The 26,310-nt window shown below is 33.0% G+C and overlaps 1 protein-coding gene across 10 annotated transcripts in view; it reads left to right on the forward strand.

Moving 5' to 3' along the window:
- The window catches only part of RapGAP1 (Rap GTPase activating protein 1), a 651,202-nt gene that overhangs the window by 617,240 nt on the left and 7,652 nt on the right, over window positions 1-26,310 (forward strand). For all 10 annotated transcript variants that reach the window (XM_081736845.1, XM_081736842.1, XM_081736843.1 and 7 more), the window contains 8 exons: window positions 7,693-7,941; window positions 13,694-13,876; window positions 15,332-15,570; window positions 17,597-17,748; window positions 18,799-18,925; window positions 20,075-20,240; window positions 22,923-23,192; window positions 24,199-24,335. In XM_081736845.1, coding sequence (XP_081592971.1) covers window positions 7,693-7,941; window positions 13,694-13,876; window positions 15,332-15,570; window positions 17,597-17,748; window positions 18,799-18,925; window positions 20,075-20,240; window positions 22,923-23,192; window positions 24,199-24,335 — 1,523 coding nt within the window. The remainder of the gene's footprint in view (window positions 1-7,692; window positions 7,942-13,693; window positions 13,877-15,331; window positions 15,571-17,596; window positions 17,749-18,798; window positions 18,926-20,074; window positions 20,241-22,922; window positions 23,193-24,198; window positions 24,336-26,310) is intronic.

Here is a 26,310-nt window from a genome sequence, read left to right on the forward strand (position 1 = left end):
AATCAAAAGAGAATGCATCTTTTCTGTTTTAAATTGTTATTCATACTAAATTCTTTGTTAAGCGTTCTTAAAAGCATCATTATGACATAAAGTTCGATTGTACCATTTTCAATTGAAAAAACTATTCTTACCCTCCTCCCCCCAAAAGATTCGTGGGCTCAACTTGCACCCTAAAATGCTCCTATGGACATCCCTGAGTATATGTTATTCTTTATGATAAGTAAATTGTGTCGTGTTCCTTAGAGTGTGTCTCAAGGTGTTGAAAGTTATATAACAGTCCTTTTACATTTACTTGATGCAGAATATCTGACACGGAACGGACAGCATATATTGGTATACAAACTTTTCCCTTATATCTATTCCGTCTTTCAAAACAAAACTTGGCACACACATTTCTTATCCCCTATAGTATTTTTCAAGATACATTTGGGTTGTGTGCTTTTACCAGGGCCCACAACAGAGGGGTCCGAAGTTGATCGGAGGGATTTCTGGAGGCAATTTTCCCAACATTCTCCCAATTTTTCCTGTTCAAGTACGTTATGGGCCCCAATACATAGTACCTCTGGAAAGTTTGTTTCCTGCTGAGGAGAATTAACTATAAACCATGACTTTCCAATATACAATATTGATACGATTTTCTTTATACTAACAGGATTAATGGGCCCCAGGGACTTACTTTGTTGTCCATGGCACCTAATTTTTTGTGCATGAACATATCTTTGTTATGTATATTGAGTAGACTAGGTTTGATTCGGATGACCGGATCATGTCCGTTCCTTCTGAGTTCGATCTCCGTTAGTGTACACATGAATTTTAAATTGAGTTGTAGGTTCAAGTTTTAATATAGCCTCGATGTTCAAAAGAAAAACTTCAAACAAACAAATAAAATTGTATTTGAACGTATTTTTCTGTGGTATTGCCTTCTCGTGAAAATAATTCCCCTGTAAATTGTTAATCTCTCTTGTATAAATATATAACAAGAATTTTAGGAATTATTAAAAAAAAATGCATCAAGAGATTGCGATCTTGGCCAATAATTAGTTTTTTGATCAGGGACCACAAAATTTTTTAAGGCCCCTAAATCGAGTTTTCGTAGTTTTTACGGAGTAAGCACATCATACTAAGTTAAGTGATAGTTTGGGTTTGGCTATGCTATATGTAGTTCCCCAGATATAAGGCCTACAAGAAAATTTTGCCTGAAATATATTGGATCTTTTGATCCAAAAATGAGTTCACTATTTTTTTTTTCCGTAGGGTTGCATCCGAGCCAAGAATTGAGACTGTCTCCTCTGAAAAAGATGTCGTGAGAAGATATCTCGTCTCGGAAAATGTGCTTATATTGGGAAAGCCCAGTTCTGTCTTGTACTGGTCTCGTGGATACCCCCTACTTTTCTCATCGCCCAAAATAACATTATACATAGTGGGCATCATACATATTCAAACTTTTTTTTATTATTATTAAAAATATTATATCGATTATACATTATTCACCAATTTGATAGTTATTACTTTAAAACAAGAACTAGCCTCTTAAGTGGCAGCTATTTACTTTGCTCTTAGAGAATTAGACAGCTTTGTGTGTGACCAACAGTAGCCAAAATATGCAAGTTTTCGACATATTATTAACTAATCTTGCAATTGTGCCTCAAAATGAGATATGGTCTTGCAAATTTCCTCTCCCTTCTTTATATATAGTAGATGCATATATTTTATTATTAAAAATTTAATTCAACACATTAAAAAAATAAAAAAAGTAAAAAGACTGGATCTTCTCTGTCCATGAGCCTTTTCCGGAAAGTCGTTCGCGTACACACGCTCTGTGTTTGGGACTCCAACGTTGAGAAGAGTTCATCTACCTCGCTTCAAGGAACTTTGTTCTGCCTCATAGCTGTGGGAACGACCAGAGAAGAAAAGCATTTCTTTGGGCGTCATTGTCTTCTGGAATACATAATCATCTCCAGCGAATCGATTGATTTTTCTTCTTTTCTTGGTTTCATGAGGGGAGGAGGGGCAGTGTATGAAGTAGTCTCCTATAAATAAGTGTAATAGCTACTTCTACCTTCCCGTTTTAGGTGATGCTTGGTCTTACCGTATAACCATTGATGCACTTTAATATATGGTTACTCCTGTTCTGTTCTTTGCATGTCTTCCTGATCACCTTTATAAGGTATTATCTCAGTCATTACCACATGTAAGACCAAATCAAAAGTAGGCAACTGTGAAATTAGAATCTAGAATATCCATACAACCCCCCTCCCCCCCAAAAATCCTGGAGCTGGAAATGGAGTTTTCTAGATATCTTACTTGTATCGATGGATGTTTAGAGAAGATAAAAACTGATTTAGGAAGAAGTTATATTTTAAAGATGCAGTGGCGTAGCGAGAAAATCATGGTGGGAGCTAATAATAGCTATTTCGAAGAAGAGCACACACACATGCTCATACACATACACACACGCGCGCGCATATATATATATATATATATATATATATATATATATATATATATATATGTACACGTATACTAACAAGTAAGAGCTCAAAAAGGTTTAAAATACAGCATGTAATTAATTTCCGGAATCTTTTGAAGGATTAAAGACAGAGCTTCTGGGAAGCGCTTTTTTTTTTACATGACTGTACGAAACTTTTTGTGATAAATTATAAAAATAAATAAATAAACATCATAATATCGAGGATCACAAATGGAACATACTTAACGTCAACATTAAACTAAGTTATACTAAGGAGGAGAGCTTGAGCCGTGTCAACAGCTCCTTGCCCACGCCACTGTGGATGTAATAGAGGTATTGGTAGAAGAAAAAAGATAGATAGAAAGAAAAGACAGTTGTTCTTCGTATCATGTTTGCGTGCCCTTACATTTCATATGAGAGAAATTTTGAACTGGAACTGTTGAACTGGAAATTTTGCTTTTTCATTTAACAGACACCATACCAGTATGGAGCACAAACGGCTGATGCGATTGGAAAAATACCACAATTTCTGATTGAAACCACTTATTTCCAACAATTTTCCATCCTCCTCGCCTATTTCTACTCATAACAGAGTTACCCTATGGCTCTGTTCTTTTGATACACCCTGTATTTTAATTGAGAATCCTGAACGTTCTTGTCGGTTTATGGAAATCAAAGTTTTTGTTTGTCTTTATTATGCAAGTGTAGTTTTTACTTTAAAAAAAGAAGAAGAAGAAGAAAATTAAGTTAGAGAAAGCACACTTTCGAGTAAAGAAAACAGTACATTTGTTAAAACTATTCTTCCCTGCATTTAGTTGATGAATTAAGGAAAGCAAAATTGACTTGATTTCTCCTTTTGTTTTGATTTTATTTTTGGAGTTCTATAGATAAAAACCCGAAACTAGGTTTAAAGTTGATTACATTAACTTAGGAATGCATCTACTAAATGATAATACACCAGTAACAATAAGACATTTATTTTTACATACTGTCTGTAGTTTAAAAAAATAAATAAAAAATAAAGGAATGTTGATTATTACCTCGCGCCGCTGATGCATGCCGTTATCAAGCAACACATCAAATTCAGCAGCTCTTGTTGACGTGTCTTGTTACAGTTGACCTCCTAAATTTAATAGGTTTTATGTAAAGTAGTCTCTGAAACATGTAAAAATGACTCAGAAATAGCTGAGAGAGAGAGAGAGAGAGAGAGAGAGAGAGAGAGAGAGAGAAACTACGTGATATTATGGTTAATGTAATTTAATTTTTTACAACATCCAAATAAAAATGAACATCAGCTTTCCGTAGAAAAAAACTAAACACTGTAAAAAGATTAATTCAAAAAATAAGTATCTGACAGGATTGCTCATATAGAACGGAGAAGCATGGTGAGGTTTGCGCTCAGTGGCGTACTTAAGGAAGGTTCCAAGTTTTAACCCCTCCTTCCTTGAGCAAGATATTCAGGAAAAGTACGATATTAAGATATGTATACAGGGTGTTTCGAAACAACAATGTCGTTTGGAAGGTCATTCCTGACCCCAAGATAAAACAAAAAGTATAGACCAACCTGAGTGCACAAATGCTTCCTTTCGGAGTTATAGGCTGCCGAAAAAAAAAAGTTTTAAGGTCCATAGCTCCAAAACTATGGGACCTACCGTAGTCGGGTCAAGACTTCACTTAGAAACTATGTGTCCTATCCAAATATCCATGTTCCAGAATCCAGCGGTACTTCCACAAATAATTTTCGTAAAGGTAATTACTGAGTATTTTAAATTATATGCCTGTATCCAAACTCTCTCTCTAAAAATTATTGCGTGAGTACCTTAGTATTCTGAAACATGGATTTTTGGACAGGACACATATTAGTTCCTAAGTGAAGTCTTGACTCAACTCGGGTAGGTCCCATAGTTTTGGAGCTATGGATCTTTAAAGTTTAATTTTCCATGTTTTCGGCAGCCTATAACTTCGAAAGAAAGCATTTGTGCACCCAGATTGGTCTATACTTTTTGTCTTATCTTGGTGTCAGGAATCACCGTCCAAACGTTGTCGGTGTTGTTTCGAAGCACCCTGTATAAATACCTAAAATGATATGAACTTGGGAACTTGAACGCCTTCCCTTGATGAAACTCTGTGTACCTACTGTTCGAACTATCGTATCTTATTAATAGTTTAAATGTAACTAGATTACACTAGATTTCAAGAGACAATAACTCTTATCAGTAACGTTTTTTGATATCACTACAATTTTTTTAAAAATAATTTTGGGCTCAAATTATGATACGATGTTTTGTTATAAGAGGTTTTATTTATTTATTTTACTTCCTGGTGAATGACTTGTGTAGTTTCACTTGCATGATCATAAACAGTCAAGTAAACGATTTGCGGATTGAGTGAAAGTATAATATTGGATCAAAAAACCCAAGTTCCATTACGCAGAATGCCACGGGGCTACCGGAAGGATATTTCACTAAAATGCCTCAGGTTCGTGCTCCAGAATCTTAATAGCCTTCTGTATATCCTTTAATGCTTAAAAAAAAAGTGCTTTAATATCGTAAGAAAGAGGGGGAAAAAATACTTCTAAAATTGGTATTTCATCACATTCAGACAACCGAAAGACATATTATATTAGCTTCTTATATTATATTCCTTTTTCATGCCATGAGGTAGCAAATTTAAATAATATCAGTACCAGTGTTTATTATTTAATGATTTTGTCACTTATAGTTCTGCAGTGTAAAGATTTACACATGCGTACTCGTAGTGCAAGAATATCATATTGAATTTTCGTATAACTCCATACAAATTTGTCTTAATTATATATCAATGATTCATTAATTTTATTTGCGACACTCAGTGTGCGCTCTTGAATCACCATGTGAAGTTTGGTTAAGTACGGTTCAGGTATATCGGAGAAGTATCCGGACGAACAAACGCCTAAGTTGAGTGAATAGAAGCTTCGCTTTGAAAAATTATGTTTGTAGAACAAAATGAAAGTTTTTTTTTTTTTCATTATTTCTAATGCTGAAAATTCTATTTTCTATTGTTTATAATGAGAATTCGCGCGCCAAAAGCTTTTCCAAGGTTATCTATGGGCATCCCGTTTTTCGGTGATTATTCCTCAATGAAATGTCCAATCGGGAGAAATGCGACCCCTCACGACACTCAGTGCACGCTCTCGAATCACCATCTCAAATTTGGTGAAGGCCGGTGTAGGCATCTCGAAAGAGTATCCGCATAAGCGAACGCTTAAGTCAAGTATAGGTGAGCTTCGTTCCAATTAAAAATGTTGTAAGTTGTAAGAAGTGTCTGGTAGACATGGGTGTGTGTATGTGTGTACGAGTACTCTTGTGTATGGTATTATAGATTACAGAAAAGAAAAAAAAAAAACTTTCTGGCTTAGAGCAGGAAACATGTATCATTATAATTGTAAACATCAATGACATATATGCAGACTTAAATGTTCACGTCTGTTACATCTTCGTTTAACGGCAATGAATAATTCTCATTCTAAACCCACCGTTCATGAGCGAAAGTACTAGCGAATATATTTTCGAATCTATTTTATTTGTTGTTTGTATAGTCAAGTATTATGGTAACGGTGCCTCCTGAACGGAAGTGCAAATTTAAGCGAAGATCATATTAATAATAACCAAAATTTGTGTATTTTTCCTTTTCAGTATTTTTCTTTTTCTTTTCGAAGATGAATGAATAGTTCTATTGTCGTTTGGTTTCCTATTGTCATTTGGTTGATACCTTTCACGTTCCCTTGATGATTCCTTCGCGTTGTTGACAATTATTGTTTGGCTGTATTGGCAATGATGGGTGTTGTAATGTCACAGGTAAACGGATAGCATTGTTAACTTTCCTGTCAGCAGGTAATATTGTTTCACACGTAGATGTCAATTAATACTTGAGTTCCGTTAGGTTCCTTGCAGCGAAAGTTAGTATATAGAAGATTATTAAATTAACGAGTGAAGAGGAGGTGGGGATACTATGGTAAATAACAAGTTAAATGTTGACTGTTACACACAAAGGACCTTTGCCGCGCGTCTGTTTCGGAATTACTCTCTCACGATTTTTCTCTTACACCGTCACTTTCCGCGAGAGAATTAGGTTGCACAATGTTTGGTTTGGTTTACGTAGTTTTCTTTTTAAATGTGTTCAAATTATAATACACGATGAAAATCAATGTATCTTGACTGGAGTCTTGAGAAATTAGGTTGAATGTGAAATTGCTTGCAGAAGAAGATTTGCCCTCATTCCCAGTATTATTATCTATAAACACAATGATGAGTAGTAATTATCAGATGTGAAGTAATCATTTCTTTAGTATATGTACAGTATTCAAGTTTTGAATGTCAATTAAAGCTGTTTTTTTACGTTCTTCAATATACTGAATTTAAAAAAAAGTTCAGCGTAAACTTTCAGCACTTAACCAAGTGTTATGCAAAAAAAGTTAATTCCTTTTGCTACCCTATTTTATAGGACTATAGTTTCGAATCTATTCTAATTTTGAGATACAATTTTGAAAGTTCTAACACAAACATTCGTCGAAAATATATCTCTTACTCATACTGTAGTAAATAAAGCATGTTCTCAAGTGACATTATTTGAGTGGGTAGCAATACTTGCCTAATATACAAACTAGTAATAGTTCAGAGCCCTCTTTAAGTAGTTTCAGCCTCATTGTTGAAAAAAGAATGTACACAATGTTTTATCCATTCCAAACGTGTTGGGGAGGGGGGAAGACTTCATCACAAAGTTGTGGAATTTACCAAAATGTTCTTAGTTAATTGTGTATGTTTCACCAGCACTATAGTTCGCGTCACCCGAATTGGCGTGTGGCATCAATCAATAAGCTCGCAGTTACTAAACCTTCAGGGAGGAATTTAATCATTCATAATTGTCCTCAAATACGAACAAAATCAATTATGACTGATAGATTCCTCCCTGAAGATTTAGTAACAGCGCACGTGAGCTTATTGGCTAATGTCACACGCCAATTAGGGTGACGCGGACTATAGCACTATCAACTGTTTTATTTACAAAATGGAAAATAACAACATTCTTTACTTAAATTTGCAAATCAACGTTATACCAAAGGTTTTTCCATTGCTGAGAGTAAGTTTGTATTTTCGTTATTCTGTAATGTTATTCCATGACACTGAATAATAGCTATTTCGAAATAATGGGTAGTTAATTGTTTTCTGTTTCTTCCATTGCAGGCGTCGAGGGAGGAGGTGAAACCGGCGATGGTGGCCAGCTCGCAGGAGCTGCTGGAAGAGGCCCTGCGGCGGTCTGGTCCTTATCCCATGATAGTTCTTCCTCCTGGTGGGGGTTATTGGGTGGATGGAATGGATCATGATTGTCCGTTTGACGGCCATGGTAACCCCATCATTCCCGCTCCGTCATGGAAGAACAAGATTGAAACAGATGAAACGTCAAAGTGCTACAGGAGGTTTTTCTATGGAAAGGTAAGAGAAAGAGAGAAAAATGTATGTGGAAAGTGAGGCCGGATATTCTTCCGACAGGTGGCCTTGTTGCTCTGTCATGATAACAGTCGATGCCATACTGTGTATGTCACGAAATAACATTTAATCTAAATTGACCTGGCAGCGTTGGACCGTTGGCTATTTTGTATGAGTATATCGCTTTCAAACGGTACATCCATGAAACTGACTGTCAGGCTGACGAAGCTATATTTTGCATCACGTTATGTATAAAATGAGATGAAAGCGAATAATAGTAGCTGGTATTGCGTATAAGGAACTTGAATAAAAAGAGTATTTGATTCTTTGTATGTATCCTTCCACGTTTTTGAAAGGGAAGAGGCACGGACGTTGTAATATAGCTAACAGTAAGGGGAAAATAACTAAATAACATTTCTAGTAATTTGTGCCCCGGAAGAAGGGTGGAAAAGTGGAAGATAAAAAATATTATACAGAAGTTAACTAAATGATATTAATAACCTCACACTGCTAGTGTGTTGATCGCAACACGATAATTTCGAGAGCCATTACTCCTCTTATTCTTGCTTCCTTCAGAAATGAAAATACATGAATATCAGAACTCACGTTAGTCCATAACAAACAATGAATAAAAACCTAAATCATGGTATATTGGTCAACAAATAATCCTCACTTACATATACCGAAATAAATATCACAGAAACTAAATAAACGAAACGCAAAATTTATCAACTGTGAAAGCATCATTTTTACAGGATATAATTCATGTAGATTTTGCTACTTTATAGCTTAACTATTACTAGCAATTGCTTCACCATCACACCCTTGGACTTATGTATAGTTTGAACTAATAAATAAGTCCAATCTTGATGAAATTTAAATTTTGAATGTAACTATTGATCTTTCTCGAAATGATTTCGATGGGTTAAACACCCATATCCACGAAAAAATTAAACGTTGGCTGAAAGCAAGGAATTCGTGTTATTCAGTTCAAAATCTTTTGTCTTCGCAAATCGTGTCGAAAAATTTGAAGCTTATAATACGATATATAAAACAATAATGTGCCTGTTGTACTGAATGGTTGCAGAACATGGTCGCTCACTTTAAGGGAAGAACGCAGACTGGGAGTATTTAAGAACAGAATCCTAAAGCAAATATTCGGACTCAAGAGAGACGGGAATGGGGAATGGCAGAAATTTCATTAGGAGGAATTTATACAATGTGCCTAACATCGTTAAGTCTAGGAGGCTCTCAGCTGGGCAGGTCATGCAGATAGAATGGAAGAAAGTGGAAACGGTTTCAAAATTTTTACTAGAAATTCAATCGGAAAACGACCATTAGGAAGACCTAGACGTACATGGGAGAACAATACTAAGATGGATCTTGCAGAAATAGGACTACAAAGTAGAAACTGGATCCAGTTGGCTAAGGATAGAAGTCAGTGGAGAGCTTTTGTGAATGCAACATTGAACCTCCGGATTTCATAGACCATAGAGTTAGTTAATTAAACAGTAATTTACACTTTAGATTTCATGTCGTTACAAGATTCAGGTTGATTTTGTTGGACATAATTAGTTTGTTCATATTTCTAAAAGTCCAACACAGGCATATCACTCATCTGTAGACAAAATTTGTATATGGATAGTCAAGCAGTATATCCATTGAAGAAAGGGGGAAGAGGGGAAGTCGGTGACTAAAAACGACATGCATAATTTTGGCGACAATTTTACTTTCTTTATGTGGCGTAAATAACCACTTCCTAATTACCCTTTCCCCCGTTTTCTTACAATTGAGCCACGTTACAATGTTCTATATATAAATAAAAACAGTAATTTTGATCCGTCTTTTAAAAATAGGTTTAGTTGTCATAACAAAAGGATTTTAAAAAAGGTGAAAGTAGCAGAAAAGTTGTTTACGTTCTGTTTAATTTTTGAAGGTTCAGGTTGATAGCTCTAGTGTGTAATGATAGACATTGTGTACACACAAAGTAACTTTGCACACTCTGCGCCTATGATAAATTTTAACCCTTTAAAATCATAGGAGTGTAATTTTATTTGATTCACGTCGAGTTTTATATTTCCGTGTTTATTATTTCAATAAATAAACAAATAAATAAAAATCGTAAAAAAATAAAAAAAAAAACTAAAGAAACAGTAATAGACGTGTATCGATAATTCTAATTGTTTGCGAAACAGTTTTTGAAATTCAACACAGATTCAGCAGTACTATAAATGTGTACATGCATTTAAGATTTTTGCCTTTTATTTTATGATAATATTTTAGCTTAATATTTGAGCGGCTCGGACGAACACAATGATAAGCGCCATTTCCAATAAAATTGAGTTTTTAGGTGGAATGAGTTGTGATCGAACCACAGAAGAGTATGTAGGTAGTTTAATTTCGGAAATGTACCTGAAGATGACAGGGAAGGTTAATTTGGTATGTACCATTGCATTGCATTGCATAGGAATGATACACATTTTCCAGTTTACTCGAAAGATAGAAAATGTGACATTATCTTTGCCGTAGCCGCTCAAGTTTGACCCACCCTTTTGTGAAAACTATTTATATTTATGGAAAAGTCCAAAGTCTGTATAGTATTAACTTACAGAGGTAGCGTTTTGAGCTAGCAAAATTCGACTAGTATATATAAAGTCTGAGTATCACAAACTCTCTTTCACAAGTATATAAAGTGACATTTTATCTACCGTAAATTTAAAGCTAAATAACCCTCGGTCCTCCCATTAAATCATCTACGCCTTACCTGTTGATCACTACGAAATCTATGACAACTCTTTTTTTTTTTTTTTTTTTTCTTGCTTTTAAATATGCAGTAACAGTGTCGTTGCAGAAAACATGTTTGAAAGCCCATTGTATCTGCTTCTAAATGCCCAACACTACTTGTAAATTAGCCCAATCAGGGGAGGAATGCCAAAGAGGGAAGCTAGAACAGAATGTCTTTCCGGTTTTCCTAATGTTGTAAAATTAATTTATTTTCTGTCATTTAATAATAGGTCCAGATATCCTCACAAATACCATAAAATTTAATAAAATCAAATAAATAAAAATTCCAAATGCATAAAAAATTGAAACAATATCATATAAAAATTACAAAACAAATAAAATAAAATAAATTAAAATTCGTAAAAGAAATTAGTTTAAAGCGGTTGTCAGACCACGTAAAATGTCATCATTCTTTCCATCATTTATAATCGAATAGTTATTTAAAACTGAATATCAACGTTGTAACATTAAGTAGGTTACGGGTGTCCCTACAAGGAGGAACCACTGGGTCGGACCCCCACAAAAAATTCATTTTTCTTTTTAAATACCATAATATACTTGTTTCGTCACCACAGTTCCACTTGCACCGAACTTTCGATTTGAACTCTCGCATCAAGCTTCTGAGTGCGCGCCTGAAGTAGGTTGTGTTTATACGTAGCGATTTCAGATGGGTATAGTTTTTTCTGTAACATTTTTTTTTTTTTTTAATTTAAGGAAATAGTATGAAAAGTACGTATATGTTTTCTATTTTAGCGATATTGACTGTATACAAATTACAAAACCATCCAAAGACAAGAGATAAAGACAAAAATATCAATGTCTGAGTATAATGTGGAAGAAAATGACATATATTTTACATTCACTTTATGCATTAGAGGAATTACACGTTTGTATTTTAATATCTACATCATACAATTGGCTAAGAGTAGGGCATTCTTTCACTTTTACGTACTTTCTCGTCTTTTCCATTTTGAACAACTCCTGTAGTGTTTAACAATCACGCAGGTGGATTAGTAATTAATTAGGTGTTATAAATTACTAATCTATATCTTAACGAATTTATTAAATTATCAATGAATCAGAGCGATAAACAAAAAGAAGGTTCTGAAGAGACTGGCCAAAATAAACAAAGAAAAGCATAACGAATTCCTAACTCATAGTTGACTTAGGTTGAATTTACATGCAATTGTCATACCAGATAATCATACCTATTAAATACCTTTGCACGTGCATAAGTAAATGACAAGTGAGTTAAATCCATTGTTAATTAGCGTGGAGAAGAAAAGTGATAATGATTCGATATGATTGAGCATATTTTTTGCATTCCCAAATAAGTGTAGGTAGCATTTGATATTTGTGTCACTAAGAAAGACGTTGTTTTCCTCGTCTAATGTGTTTTATGGGAGGTTTATATTTGTGTATTGATTACTGCTATATCACAGGTAGTATAATGAAAAACAGTTAACTTAAGATAATCGATTACAGCTGGAAAAACAGCTCCAAGCCAATCGATTCTATATTCGTGGTCAAAATTTCTTGAAGGTCGTGCATAGAAATTCTATTTATTCCTCGAGAAACATTTGATCAAAATTGTACCAACTGCTGGTCAATCGATAATATCAGATAAAATAACGAATACAAATAGAGAATGCTCTACAAATGCTATGTAATGACAGTATTTTTCTACCATAAAATGGAGAAATCGTAATCTATATATATATATATATATATATATATATATATATATATATATATATATATATATATATATATATATCTTTAATCTTAAGAATAATAAAGTATTGAAATATATAACGAATTACTCACCCACTGATATTCTTCAATTTTTCTTGTAATATTTCTAATATTTCGAAGTGCATTAATGTTATGTTATATATAGTAAGATAATAGGAGGAGCTTACAATTTTACTGGAAACGACAAGTGACCACAAGTACTAATTAAAGTTCGGTAATCATTCTTTAAAAATAATTTTGATACAAAATAACATAAAGATCTTACTGGGAAAAAGATCTTAAGGCTTTGTTTGTAACATAAAGATCTTACTGTGAAGAAGATCTTAAGGCTTTGTTTGTCCCTGAGGAGGAGTGGTCGAAGGTATCACTCGAAATTTTAAAAGAAAAATTGACTGAGGAACATTAGTAAATAAATAATTCGTTACATCATAATGTGGTTTGATCCAGAAAATCCTAATTTAATGAAGAAAATATCTATAATCACTATAATTGGAAATATTATCTGTTGTTATCTAATTGAATTGAAATATGAATCAAAACATATATTAGCTGCTGTTGATGAAATTTACATGCCAGTTTTACTTGTTCAAGGTCACTACAATCCTTACAGAAACTTGAGGAGATTCGATATTTTTATGTAATTTAAATATGTTTACTTTTTGTTCCTCTTATATGAAAAAATATAATCTTTTTTTAAGTGAATTTCTTTTCTTCACAATCTAGGGTTCAAGTCAATTACTTTTTAACATGATCTTGTTTAATGATAGAGTAAAAATATTTAATTCTTACTGATTTGATGATAATTATTATTACTATAAACAAAAAATATTACAATAATGTTAAATGGAAATTTTGTACTGATTGTAACGATTTAAAAATTATAACGAATGACAATATACTTTAGGGCTCAATCAGAAACCACTAGCAATAGTAATGAATAAAACTATTATAAAATACTTTTAAATAGTCCTGTAAATAGTGTGAACTTTTAGAAATAATCTGCAAGCTCTTAACATACTTTTTACTAGTTTTCTTCTTAGATCTGCGTATAGTGATTAAGTACCGTAAATAGTATTTTTAAATACTTTAAAAGTAAAATATGTATAATATTATTGATATAGTCATAATAGTTGGTATCTTTGAAGAAATATTGTTATTTAATCTTTGATTTGCCTCTGTTTTCATGTAAGATTAATGCAAATATTGTTTATTCTAACAGGAGCACTATAACTTTACTGCAGTGGATGAGGTACAAGGGCCCGTATTGTTATCAGTGAAAACCGAGACCCTAGCATCTCAAGAGCACACGAGGATGATTTTGAGGCTTAAAACTGGGACTATGCATGAAGCGGTCCTATCCACTTGTCTAGGTCCTTCTCCTTCACCTGCCAAAATGGCTAAAGTAAGTATAACGTTGCCTTTCTTCTGTAAATCTCCGATCTTTCATGCAAATAATTATCTTAACAGTTTGATGTGACTATCTTTCTTTGTATTTGACTTGGTTTATTAAATATTGAAGTTCTATAAACTCCACCATGTGTTGCTAATGGTTGTCACTTGAAGAGGTGGCTTATAAATGCATTCAATAGATGATCACCTTGTTCTTGATATCCTGGTACGAATTTGTTTCCAGTTTCCTTGTTCTTGACAATATCGAATGTCGCGCACTGCTTTCCATACTGTCAAGACATAAATAATAATAATAATAAAGGAAGGTAGAGGCAACAGGGTGAGTGTGAATTAATTATATAGGTTGTAACTATACACTTTGATATATCTACAGTTAATAAATTCCATCTCCTACGTGGCTAAATGATTACCGCACGCGTCTTCGGCGCGGAAGACCCGAGTTTGATTTCCGGAGCTCATGTGGTTCGAGTCCAACTTTAAGCTGTAGATCCAAGTCTCAGTGTTGAACGAAACTCTATACTCCTAATTCAGTTTAATCCAACTTAGCAAATACTAGCTTCTTGAAGCCTCTCTTGTGGGACTTCACATTTTACAAATTTTGAGTCCTTGTAATCTTCTTGAGTGGTTGGTAATGATTTTGCAGATGTCAGTGATGTTATTCCAACGTTTGTTCATAGTGCCCATATCGGAATTAATTTCGATTTCTTCTTTCGAATTAAGAAAGTCTCGTACACCTGACTTTCTACGGACAATGAAGATTTTTTAAATTACTTTCGCTTTATCCGTATATCCGTACTCATAATTACTATAAATGTTAAAGTTCAACACTTTTAAACACAGCTCTTAAGAAATGTTGTATCGGTGATTTAAATAGTTACAAAGCATAAATGGTTGAAATCCAAACGTTTCAAGATGTTATGGACAAGTTTATTTTTTGCTTGAAAAATATAATGATGATAGAAAAAATGTAACAAATGTAAGATTATAATTACATTAAGATTATATATATTGTAGTTACCTCGTGGTTATGTGGATAGCGTACGCGACTTCGGCATGAGAGACCCGGGTTCGAATCCCAGCGAGAGCTTACGTGTTCGGATCCCACATTAAGCTGTAGGTCCACGTCTCATATAGCCTCATAGCATATAACATGTTATCTACTGTATTAAAAGGTGAGAAAAATATTCTTAAATTTAAGAAACTAGTCAAAATGTATCTTCTAGAAAATTGTTTTGTTGAGTTCTGTAATTAAGCTATAGTGATAAGTAATTATGTATGCAAACTGACATATCTGATATTTCGTATGTCTAAGGATGCAAAATTGAACTGAATTTATTTTAGTTACTTATAGATTTACTTATGATCTTATTAACATTTTGAAATATTTTTTAGTGTATGTATCTTGTGGCTACGCATTTATGATCTAATAATCTGTATATTTTCGCAGCTTCTGAATGAAGATCTGACGGTCGAGAAGTTCCACCCAGTGCTGTGTCCAAGAGCGTCGGAGCTAATTGCCGCCTACGATGAACATGTACTAGTCTCAACTTTTAAATTCGGTGTTTTGTACCAACGATTTGGCCAAACAACGGAAGAAGAATTATTTGGGAATGTTGGACCGAGTCCTGCACTTCTTGAATTCCTCGAAATGTTAGGACAAAGAATTCAACTCAAGGATCATAAAGGGTAAGGATATTTTAATATTCGTTAAGTATATTTACGTACCTTTAGATATATATTTCAGTAATACCCATTCCATTCATACATTTCATTTGTTGCTGCTCCACTCACTTTAATATAGTGCCTGATTGTCTACTTGTTTCATGTTCATTCTGTATAAACTATAGTTTGTAGTGCGAAAGAGTAATTTTACAATTAATAACTCTGTCTGCAGAGTAGATTAGTAATTGTTCTGTTGATAGTTGTAAGATATCGTCTTTGTAGAACTATTGGACACTAGATTTTTATACTAATTACGTATTAGAATAATGATCCAAACTATACAATTATTTACTAGTCCAAAAAAAATCGCTTGTCAGAGACAATATTGTTAGTTATTATAAGCTTCTGCTCAAACAAGACACGATTAACACGCTGAACAAAATGGAACAGAAAGTTGTAAATCTATATTAGTGTGCAGAGAAGTGTAAGTGTCTAGAATTTGCAAATATGCACTTTAACTAGTAACTTCAGATTATGGAATGAAATTCTTTAACTGAGAAAAATAAGTTTAACTTACTGTAATGTAGCGGAATACAAAAGGTTTCATAAAAACGTAGTAAAAGTTTGCAGAAGAAAGAAGTAACAGGAAAAAAAGAAAAGGTTTATGAGCAACTGATTCTTTCCTTTTTTTTCTTTTTGTTTACGTGGTGTCTGGTGCTGGACTTGATAATTTAGTGTTTACTGAATCAGCCATGGGTCATTAGCAGTATCTGACCATATTGGACCTTGGAAACAAATTGAATCTTCCGTCAAGAGTCTGGAACATGCGGTTCTTTTAGCAAAATTATAGCAGCTTGTTTTACAATTTTCCAAAGCTGTTGTATTCGCCGCCCTAAGTACAGATCGGCATTCTGTTGTATAATTATGAAGGATCTGTGCAGGAAGGTTGGAGAAGATAGGATTATATGAAATTGTTCTTACTTACTGAATGAAGAAAGAAAAACCTACACTAGACCACTTAAAAAAAAAAAAAAAAAAAAAAGAAAAGAAAGAAAGAAAGAAAAATAAAGTGAAGTAGTGCCTCGACGTTTGGAAGCTATGATGACCACAAAACGGGTAAACATAAAGCATTGACTTAAATTTGGTAGTAAAAATTAAGATTATGTTCACTTTTGTCCGTCAGTACTTTTTCTTTTAGATAAAAAAAAAAAAAAGTGATCACATGTAACACGCGTCAAATCTTGTATACTGTTGATGAAAACACGTTCAATTTGTGCTACTCTTCTCCCCAAATTAACAGGTCCTGTTCTCCATGCACTCTCTCTCTTTTTCTCTCTCTCTCTTTCTCTCTCTTTTTCTTTTTCTTTCTTTCTTTTGTAAACTATAGTATTCAAGAATTACTGTTATAACATTTTGAAGGATATTCTAGCCTCAAAAGAAATCAGGATGTTGATAATGCTTCGCAGGAGATTTTTCATGTTGTACTATATATAAGGCATTGATTTCCCAATCTTTTTTGTAGTGATGATTGGCACTTTACTGAATGCTTACGACACACTTACTTGATTTATTACTAGTAATAGTATTATAAATTATAGTAGTGTAACCCTGTAAGTTTCTATGAAGTAATACTAATATTGTTACTGCCGTTGGAGGCATTGACTGGTACAGTATGCGTCAAAATTGGTTTTAAGTATTTTATTAAATGCTTCATGATTTTTAAATTCTAAAAATTTCCCACACGCGACTTGGGAACCACTGATATGCAGCATATTCTTATATATAAAATTTATCAAATACATTCCTCTGTTTAGGTTCGTAATGGATCTTAGAATTTTAAATTTTATATAGAAAGTGCGATGTAACAGGTAGAGAAACAAGAAATTTTCTCAAAGTTTTATACAAGTCTTCTAAAGGATACGAAATACCGTGGTACTTTAATGTAATATTTGAGAGAGAAATATCCTTAAGTTCTCTGATCTTGGAAGTATTGTTAACGGATTATATTTATTTATTTATTTATTTATTTATTTATTGTTTTTCTTGGAAGGTATCGCGGAGGACTGGACACACAGTATGGTCATACGGGTGAAGAGTCAATTTATGAAGTGTTCAAAGACCGAGAAATAATGTTTCATGTTTCTACGCTTCTCCCGTACACGGAAAATGACCCACAACAGCTTCAGCGAAAGAGGCATATTGGTAAGAAGTTTAAACATAATATAAAATTTATGTTGTAATTTCTTATACCTTAAAGTATTTTTAAGTATCTTATCATAAAATTATTTCATGTAAGGAAAGTTTGGTTTTGGGTTACTCGAAGTATTTCCCACTTGTGATGTAGTAGACTATGTGAATGTTTCCTTCCAGGGACATTCACGGCTACAACGATACAATTTATACAATTAGTTATTACGATATTTATTGGTGATCCGTTAATATAATATTCTACTCTGCATCACAAAGGCAAGAAATAATTAGTGTGAATCAAATTTCATAGATTCTGTCAATGTTTTAGTTACTTTCTTTTTTAAACGGTATATTTTTTTAAAAGAATAATATAATCTCAACCTGATCCCATTATTTGCAAAATACAGAAGTGAAACATAAGATAAGTATTAGATCCGATCTAAAAAATTGTAGTGATTTGGTTAAAATTAAGTTTTTTATACTTTTATGTAGCATTTGTAAAAGTATAGGTGCGCAGGAACCCCTGGAAGGCAAAATATTGCAGATGAGTTGAAAAAAAAACGTATGTTAAAAGCAATTATGGCCATTTGCCACTGTTTTCCTCGATCAATGTACTATGCCCCCATACCCTATAGTTGTAATAGTAAATGGTAAACATTTAGATGTGATTAGGTAAAAACAAATGTATTACAATTGTTTCATTCGGCTGAGAATTATTCATTCATCTATTTAATGTCTCACAGATCAGGATAGAAAAATACGTTATTGAGGTTTCATAGCTCAGTAAAGGCTGTGCCTAGCCAAACAACTTTTAGTTGGACAATATATAGTCAACGATTTCGTTTTCTCTATTATTTCTGGCTTTCTAATGTGATAGCAAAAATTCTTTGCTCTTATCGGGAATAGAATCCAAGATCACATGCTCTAACCACTTGGCTATATAGGAGCACAAAAATATAGTGTAGGATTTAAAATTCCTTTGTTATATGCTTATGGCAAAGAAATTAATGACTTTACTAGTGTCATACCTTTCTCGACATAAAAGTTCTATTTTTCTTTCAGGAAACGACATCGTAGCCATTGTATTTCAAGAGTCCAACACACCGTTTGCTCCAGACATGATTGCTTCACATTTTCTTCATGCGTTTATTGTTGTGCAGGTGCTCGACCCGAACAGTGTAAATACGAGGTGAGAAGAAGAGCTGATTGAGTTAGCTGTAACGAATATTTACTTTTAATTTTCCACAGACAATTCAGTTCAGAAGTTCGTTACTAAGCTTTTAAGTTGGAGATGGGCGAAAATCAATAGGTGTTTAATATTCATGAAATTTAAAGAAACATCGTAAATGGTAAAGGGCAAGTCGAAACTTGAAATATAAGACACATTGAAAGTAGGAAGCTGTTCCATCTGACAGGTTGATGAATAATAAGGAAACTTTAACCAGAAACAGAGTATTTTGTTTTATTATTATTAAAATAGATTAGTAATTTCTTGTGACAATATACACTATGGTTCAGTAAAGGTATTTATGATATGCGAGGATAGATAATAAAGTAATGTAAATTCCAAATTCAGTATCATTCATGAGTATGTAAAAGATAGTTGAATATTTCAGCAGGTAATTGAGCGACTAAATACTTTGTTAAAATTATTAATATTGTGCATTACAAGTTTATATATAATACACAGAAGATTTATTTCCATAATTTATTGAAAAGAATTATTTCTTTTTTTTGCAAAAGTGTTAGTTAATTGGTTTCACCGCAAAATTTCTTCATAAACAATTTTATTGAATGCATATAATCACACGAAATGTTATTAAACAAAAGTCTAGTCCAGTAAAAATGCTATGATTTTCGCAAAAGTTCTGTTATATATCTTCCGGCCCCGTAAGAATGACCATATTTACGTTGGTTCACTATAACTTAAAAGCAATATGAGATTCTGTAAGAAAGAGAACATTGTGTGTCAATTTATTTAAAAGACGTTAACCAAGGAATTTATATCAGAGGCTACGGCATTTAAACGCGTAGCAAGACTGATAAATCTTGATTCACTTGTTAGGTACTTGGAAAGTCGAGTTTACAACACAGGCTTTACAACTTCAACAGCTGTAATGACGTTTTAAATACAATAATTAATATATGTAAACTCAATTGAATGTTTTCATCATCCAGTTAGGTAGTAAGATATCTTATTCCAGTTAATATTTTGATATAATTTAAAAAATAAAATTTATACATGTTTTACAAAAGATGATGATCATTTATTTTATTATAAATACGTATATTTGTAATCTCTTACGTATCGACTAATTTTTTCTATTTGTTTTGGTAGGTATAAGGTTAGTGTAACTGCACGCGATGATGTTCCTTTCTTCGGGCCAACATTACCGAATCCAGCAGTGTTCAAGAAGGGACCAGAATTTAAGGAATTCTTGTTAACCAAACTAATCAATGCAGAGAATGCATGTTATAAAGCGGAAAAATTTTCTAAACTAGAAGTAAGTGATACTAACTAAAAGAAAATTATTGTATGTTGTTTTACTGTCAAATAAGATTATTATCCTTAAGTTTAAGTCTCATTGTTACGGTATGTGGAAATACAGTAACAGTATAGTGTAGAAAAGAATTTTCTTAAGCAAGTTGACAAGAACCTTTACGTTTAAAGATTGGCCTTCGGCTTGCTGGATGCCTGGACCCCAGATCCCCGTGTGGTCTGCCTACGGCCTCATACTTTTCTTTCTTTCTTTCTTTCTTTCTTTCTTTCTTTCTTTCTTTCTTTCTTTTTTTTTTTAACCTTTTCAACTTTTTGTTAAAACATTTTCATTTTTTCTCTACGATCAATAGTTACAGATGTTTGAAATTTCAAAACTGCTGTCATTTTAAAACAAGGTGGCGTAGCGAATAAATGTTCAAAACAAGTTGTAGAGATCCTTACGAGGATTAAGAAACACTTTTCATTTTTCCTCTACTATCAATCTTAAGAATGTTATGGATCTTTTATATTTTCAAACGGCCGCTATTTTGAACCAAGATGGCAGATGTAGCTGACAAACAAATGTACATGCCATGTACCATCTTAGTACTATGAAAATTGCGAACGCTATCGTGTCAACAAAAAATCATTATACACGTATGTACACAGTTTTTTATATAACCCTATAACCTCACAAACTTACAAATTCTGCAGCTACTGGAAACATCTAAACATTTTGGGGTGTGAAAATAGTCCCATATAAAATACATGCGACCTCTTACAAACAGAATATTTTTTTTTTTTTTTTTTTTACTATTTTCTTGTTTGTTACTTTCAAAAACCCACGAGCAGGCCAAGGTTTGAGTTTCTATTCCAGTTTGAAGTACCTAAACTTTCAAGTTTTTCATTAAAAATTAACTCCACTTCCCTTAGACCTCTAGAAACTAAAAATATTCATTTTTGGCATTTTCTTTTCTGTGGATTAGTCTCGGAAGGCTACAAACATGTCAAATATCATCATTGTAGTCCTACGGAAGTGCGTAATATTTGTGGGGTGTGTAAGGTGTCTTCTTTAAATAACATGGGGAAAAATTTTCAGTTCTTCATAAAACCTCACTAATGTTGGAAATTTTTATTTATGGTGATTTACGTAGATAACCTATCAAAAACCTACAAGCATACCGAATTTCAACAGTACCCGTGATTTTATGTCAGTCAGTCAGTCAATTCATGTAGCTTTATATAATTGTGCATTTTCGTAGTGTGACGAGAGAAAACATCAATTACACTGGCCGGCAGCGGGTTAAAAATCCGTTAATTACTAATCACAAAAATAAAACTATATTCGCGTACCTACACCTGTCTAATGTTTTTAATTTTCCTCTGTCCGTTGCAATTCTGAATGAGGGCGCTGTGTCTCAGTGGTAGAGCATTCACATTGAATGCAAAGGGTTTCTGGGTTTGGTTTCCTTTCTGTGGTTTTGTAATAATGTGTCCATGGGTTTTCTTCAGGGCTTCCTACTATTGTCATTTCAGCAACTTGCTTTTGTCATCACTTTTTTAAGTTGACAGATATTGAATATATTCATTTTTCAAGTTTACATAGAGAGCTGGGGGAAGGCTTTCGAAATGGAGGTGTGGAGAAGAATAAAGAAAATTCGTTCGAACAACAAATGAGAAAATGTTGAAAATAGTAGGAAGGAAAAAATATTAATATAATGAACAAGAGAAAGAGAGAATGAGTAAGACATTATTTAAGAAGGAATTATTATGATTATAAGGACGTGTTATAAGGAAAGATGCGTGTGGCGAAAGAAAAATGAGAAGAAACAAAATACTTAATTGGTGGACAGTGTTAAAAGTGAAAATTGGTATGTTAAACCGTGGAAGTTAGCTGAGGACCGAAGCTTTTAAAATTGTCGCAGGTGACCTGCAAGTATTAGCAAGTATTAACAGAAGTTAGGAGCTCATGTATTTGATATGTGAATTATTACAGGAGTTATGTTAATGATTAGAGGTAGGGTGAGAAATGCTTACATTAGGATCGCATATAAGGAGTTGTGTTGTGAATTGTTGATCCTTCCTTGGGTGTTTGTTCTGCAATATAAGAAATGTGTCTCTTGTTGGTTTATACTTCATAGTACACGTAATACAAATTTGTGATGGAAAATTTTACCTTCGTGGTAGATAACATGTAAGGAGCTGTAGGGATTTTACACAGCATCGTGTACTAATAAAGGTGATCAAAGGAGACAGCTATTGATGAATTCTTAATTTGAATTTAGGTTTAGGGTGGTTTATTCATCGGCATCATATTAAAGTAATATTTATAAACATTATTTGCGTTACCTGAAGCTTGGCTTTACTTCTTAGCTTAAATAGATATTAATTGCTGTTAATTAAGTATACCTTTATTTTCTTGTAAATTGATAATCTAACCAGCATTATGATAATGAGTTTTCATACTGTGTATATTTTGTCATTAAGTGTGTTGTAATAAATAAAAATATGTAAAACATTATTACTGTAGGATTGTGCACTCAGTTTTTATATATATCACTATTAGGGAATAGGGGTAGATTCCTGTAAAACATTTTGACTTTTGAAATCAGTCTATCGATGTGGAGTTCATGTTATGCTCAGACTATTATGATAAGATCCATGATTATTCTTAGAATATACATAATTCTTCATTACTTTTCTTTAGTTACGTACGAGAACATCTTTACTAACATCTCTGACGGAAGAATTGCGCCAGAAATCTCAGGAATTCCTTGGAACAGAAGCTGAGCCCGACACTCCAAAGTCCGATGGAAGTGGATCTGGTCCTGGAAGTCGCTTCATCGACACCGTTCGTAAAGCACTAACTGCACGTGTAAGGAGTCAGAGTGTAGACACCAATCTTGTTAATAATGCACAGCCAAAAAAGTCTGGGCCAACGCTGGCATGTGGATCTCCTATAGCTGAAACACCTTCGGTAAGTAAACTTTGAAGAGACTTGAAATACAGTGGCTTTTATTGTCATGAGAAGAGGTACAATAACATTTTTGCTGTGTGTAGAGATCCATAATATGTGTCTGCTCAACATGCTCAGAAACAAAATAAATTCACTGTTAGCTAAAAACATTTGTTGTTAATCACACAAAATTAAGTTACCGGTTTCTTAGAAACATTTTCCAGTGATTTGGGTGATTTGGAGTTGAGCGTCCCATTCAGCACCAAGGCTATATAAGACGAATCCGAACCACATAAGCTTCCACTGGGAATCGAATCCACGTCTCCTGCACCAAATGTGTTTTGGTTAACCATACAGGCGTAGGGAGTCAATTTGCCAGTGACTTTGGATGCATGGATCAGTATAGTGTTTCGGTCGCAAAATTAAACAGTTAAAGACTGTAAAACACTACTGTAGTTGGCTAAATGCATTCCGAGATTGCTGAAAATAGAAATTTGACAAGGAAAATCCACTTTTATATAACTTCAAACTTCAAAGAGACAAAGAAGACGCCCTAAAAGTCATCTAAGCCTATGATTGGGTATTACAGAACTTATTTGACACATTAAACGCAAATGAGGCTCATAAACCATACTTCTCCTTTCCGTCCAGATGTTATTTATATACCACACTTGCTATCAACAGAACTATCGGCTGTGTTTATATGCCACGCCACCTATAAAGATTTAAATTAAGTAACATATAAGTTGAGCATTTGCACGTTTAGAATTCTTATCTCCCACAGCCTGAATACACTGAATACATATATAAAAGAAATTCTTGCCAAAAATAAATAAATAAATAAATAAAAATATCTCTGTCTTTATCAATTTAAGTTGGTTAGTATATAACAAAACTTTGTTTACTTTTATCTTTGCAAATAAATTTTATTTTATTATATAATTTAACTTGATCTTGTGTAAAATAAAACAAGTCATACTTTTCATGTTTATTTTATTTCATAATCTTATTACTATTATTATTGTAGAGTGGACGTTCCATCCCAAAGAGCAGCTGTAGTAGTAAGAAAAGCACAACACCAGGGAAAGAGACTTACAGAGGCGGAAGTAGTAACCCTTCATCTCCCGTTTCCAGTCCAGACATGCCCACCCATAGGAGTGCCAGGTGAAATTCTTATTATTTTCTTAAGTGAATTTTGGAGTCCAGTTATAAACATGTAAAATATTGCTTTCTCAGAAAATTACACCATATATATATATATATATATATATATATATATATATATATATATATATATATATATATAAAACTCAAATATGTTTATTGTTTTATTATTTATTTCATTCATTTTTTAAGCTATGATATTTTCTGTAAGGAAGTATAATAGATTTTATTTTGCTTAAATATATTTGTTGCATATTTGTATAATTCTGTACAATTCTTTCGTGATTTTTTTTAAAGATAACTCTGATGATAAAGAAGATTGATTTTTTTCTTTAAAATAGCTTAAGCAAATCAAAACTGCGTTGCTGTTGGTGTTTTATTCATGCAAAGTATATGCAACTTTGTATCCTTTGTTTCGAAGAACATTACCCTTTGAGTAGATCGCGTGTGCAATTATCTATCGATATGAATATTTATGCAGTATACATATTACTTTTCTATACTTCTTAATTACGCATAACTTAAAACTTTAGGTCGTAGTCTAAGCAGAATGTCGTTATATCGAGATTCTTAATCTTATCGTGAATTTCAAATTATAATATTGTGGTAATCAATATTAGGCATGAAAATTGATCGGTGCCATGATTGTAGGAATTAGATTTCGATCACGAATATAAACTATGATTAAATATACGTTGCACTTCTTTCTTTAGTTGCCAGATATTAGCAATGAACTGGAGAAATAACTAATGAAGCTAGTTCCTGAATTTAATTACATTTTTAATATTAGAATCTCTAGATCTCGGTTGCTGCACAATTGGCTTATGTTTTGAGATAATAATATTTTAATAAGGATTTGTAATAGTTTGGTGGAATATAAACGTTATTGTATATTCAACAACAAAATCTGATAACTGATTGTCGTGTTCGTTAAAGTTACAGAAATGTAATTTCCATTCCTATGGGTGATTTTCCTACTTTGCTAAATCTGTTAAAATTCGCTGAATGAAGGAGGAATTATTGTTGTAATGTAATCTACCTTTAATTTTAATTTCACGAAAGTTGCAAATTAGTTCATTCAATTCTAAGAGTTGTTTCTGACTTTTTTCTTTTTTATCTTTCGTCTTCTTTTTATAACTGAAATTATATTCCTTCTACTTCCCATACTTAAAACCAGAAAAGTGTACACAGTAGATTTTGCTTTGTTTTATTCATAGCACAATTTCTGTTAGTCTTAAAGGAAAATTACTGATTGTTCTAGCACTGATAAGAAAAACTTCATTTAAAAAATGCTTTTACTGTTTTTAACCCTTCTATTAGTAGATAACAGCCACATTTTAAAAGAAAACAGGGCCGCTGTGGCTTAGTGGTAGAGCTTTCACCTTTGGTACATAGGGTCCTTGGTTCGATCCCAGCTCGAGCCAAGTGAATATTATGGTGGACACCGTGTGCGTGGGTTTTATCGGAGTTCTCCCATTTCCTCCCCTTTCTTCATTCCATCATTTTCTTCATTTCTCATTATCACTGTCTCCTTGAGCCTAGCCAACATAACCGTGGAACGTAAAACTTAAAAATTTCATTTTAAAGAAAGCAATACATAGATATTTTCATGTTATTTCTTTCAAAAATGTTTTCTTTGTTTCTAATAAGGTAGGTCGATGATTGCGTCGGGGAAATAGTCAAAATTAGTTTTAACTTATATATTTGTTTACTTATTTTAGCTACACACACCCATCTACATCTAGGTGAACTTAACAGGCTCCTACATTAAAAGTATTCGTTTTAGTCTTGAAATAACTTAGTTGAGAGGTGAAAACAAAGTGTGGATGTAATATATGAAAAAGCAATTCAATTGAATTTGTCCCCTAAGTTTAAAGTTTATTGTATAGCGTATATTTACATAACTTGCTAAAGATGTTTATTTTATCCCTTTTCCCTTTACTGCAAAGGGAAAAGAGGAATTTAGAAACAGACT

Source organism: Thermobia domestica, chromosome 13, assembly GCF_964235325.1.
Source record: "Thermobia domestica chromosome 13, izTheDome1.hap1.1, whole genome shotgun sequence".
In the NCBI taxonomy this organism is placed as follows: domain Eukaryota; kingdom Metazoa; phylum Arthropoda; class Insecta; order Zygentoma; family Lepismatidae; genus Thermobia; species Thermobia domestica.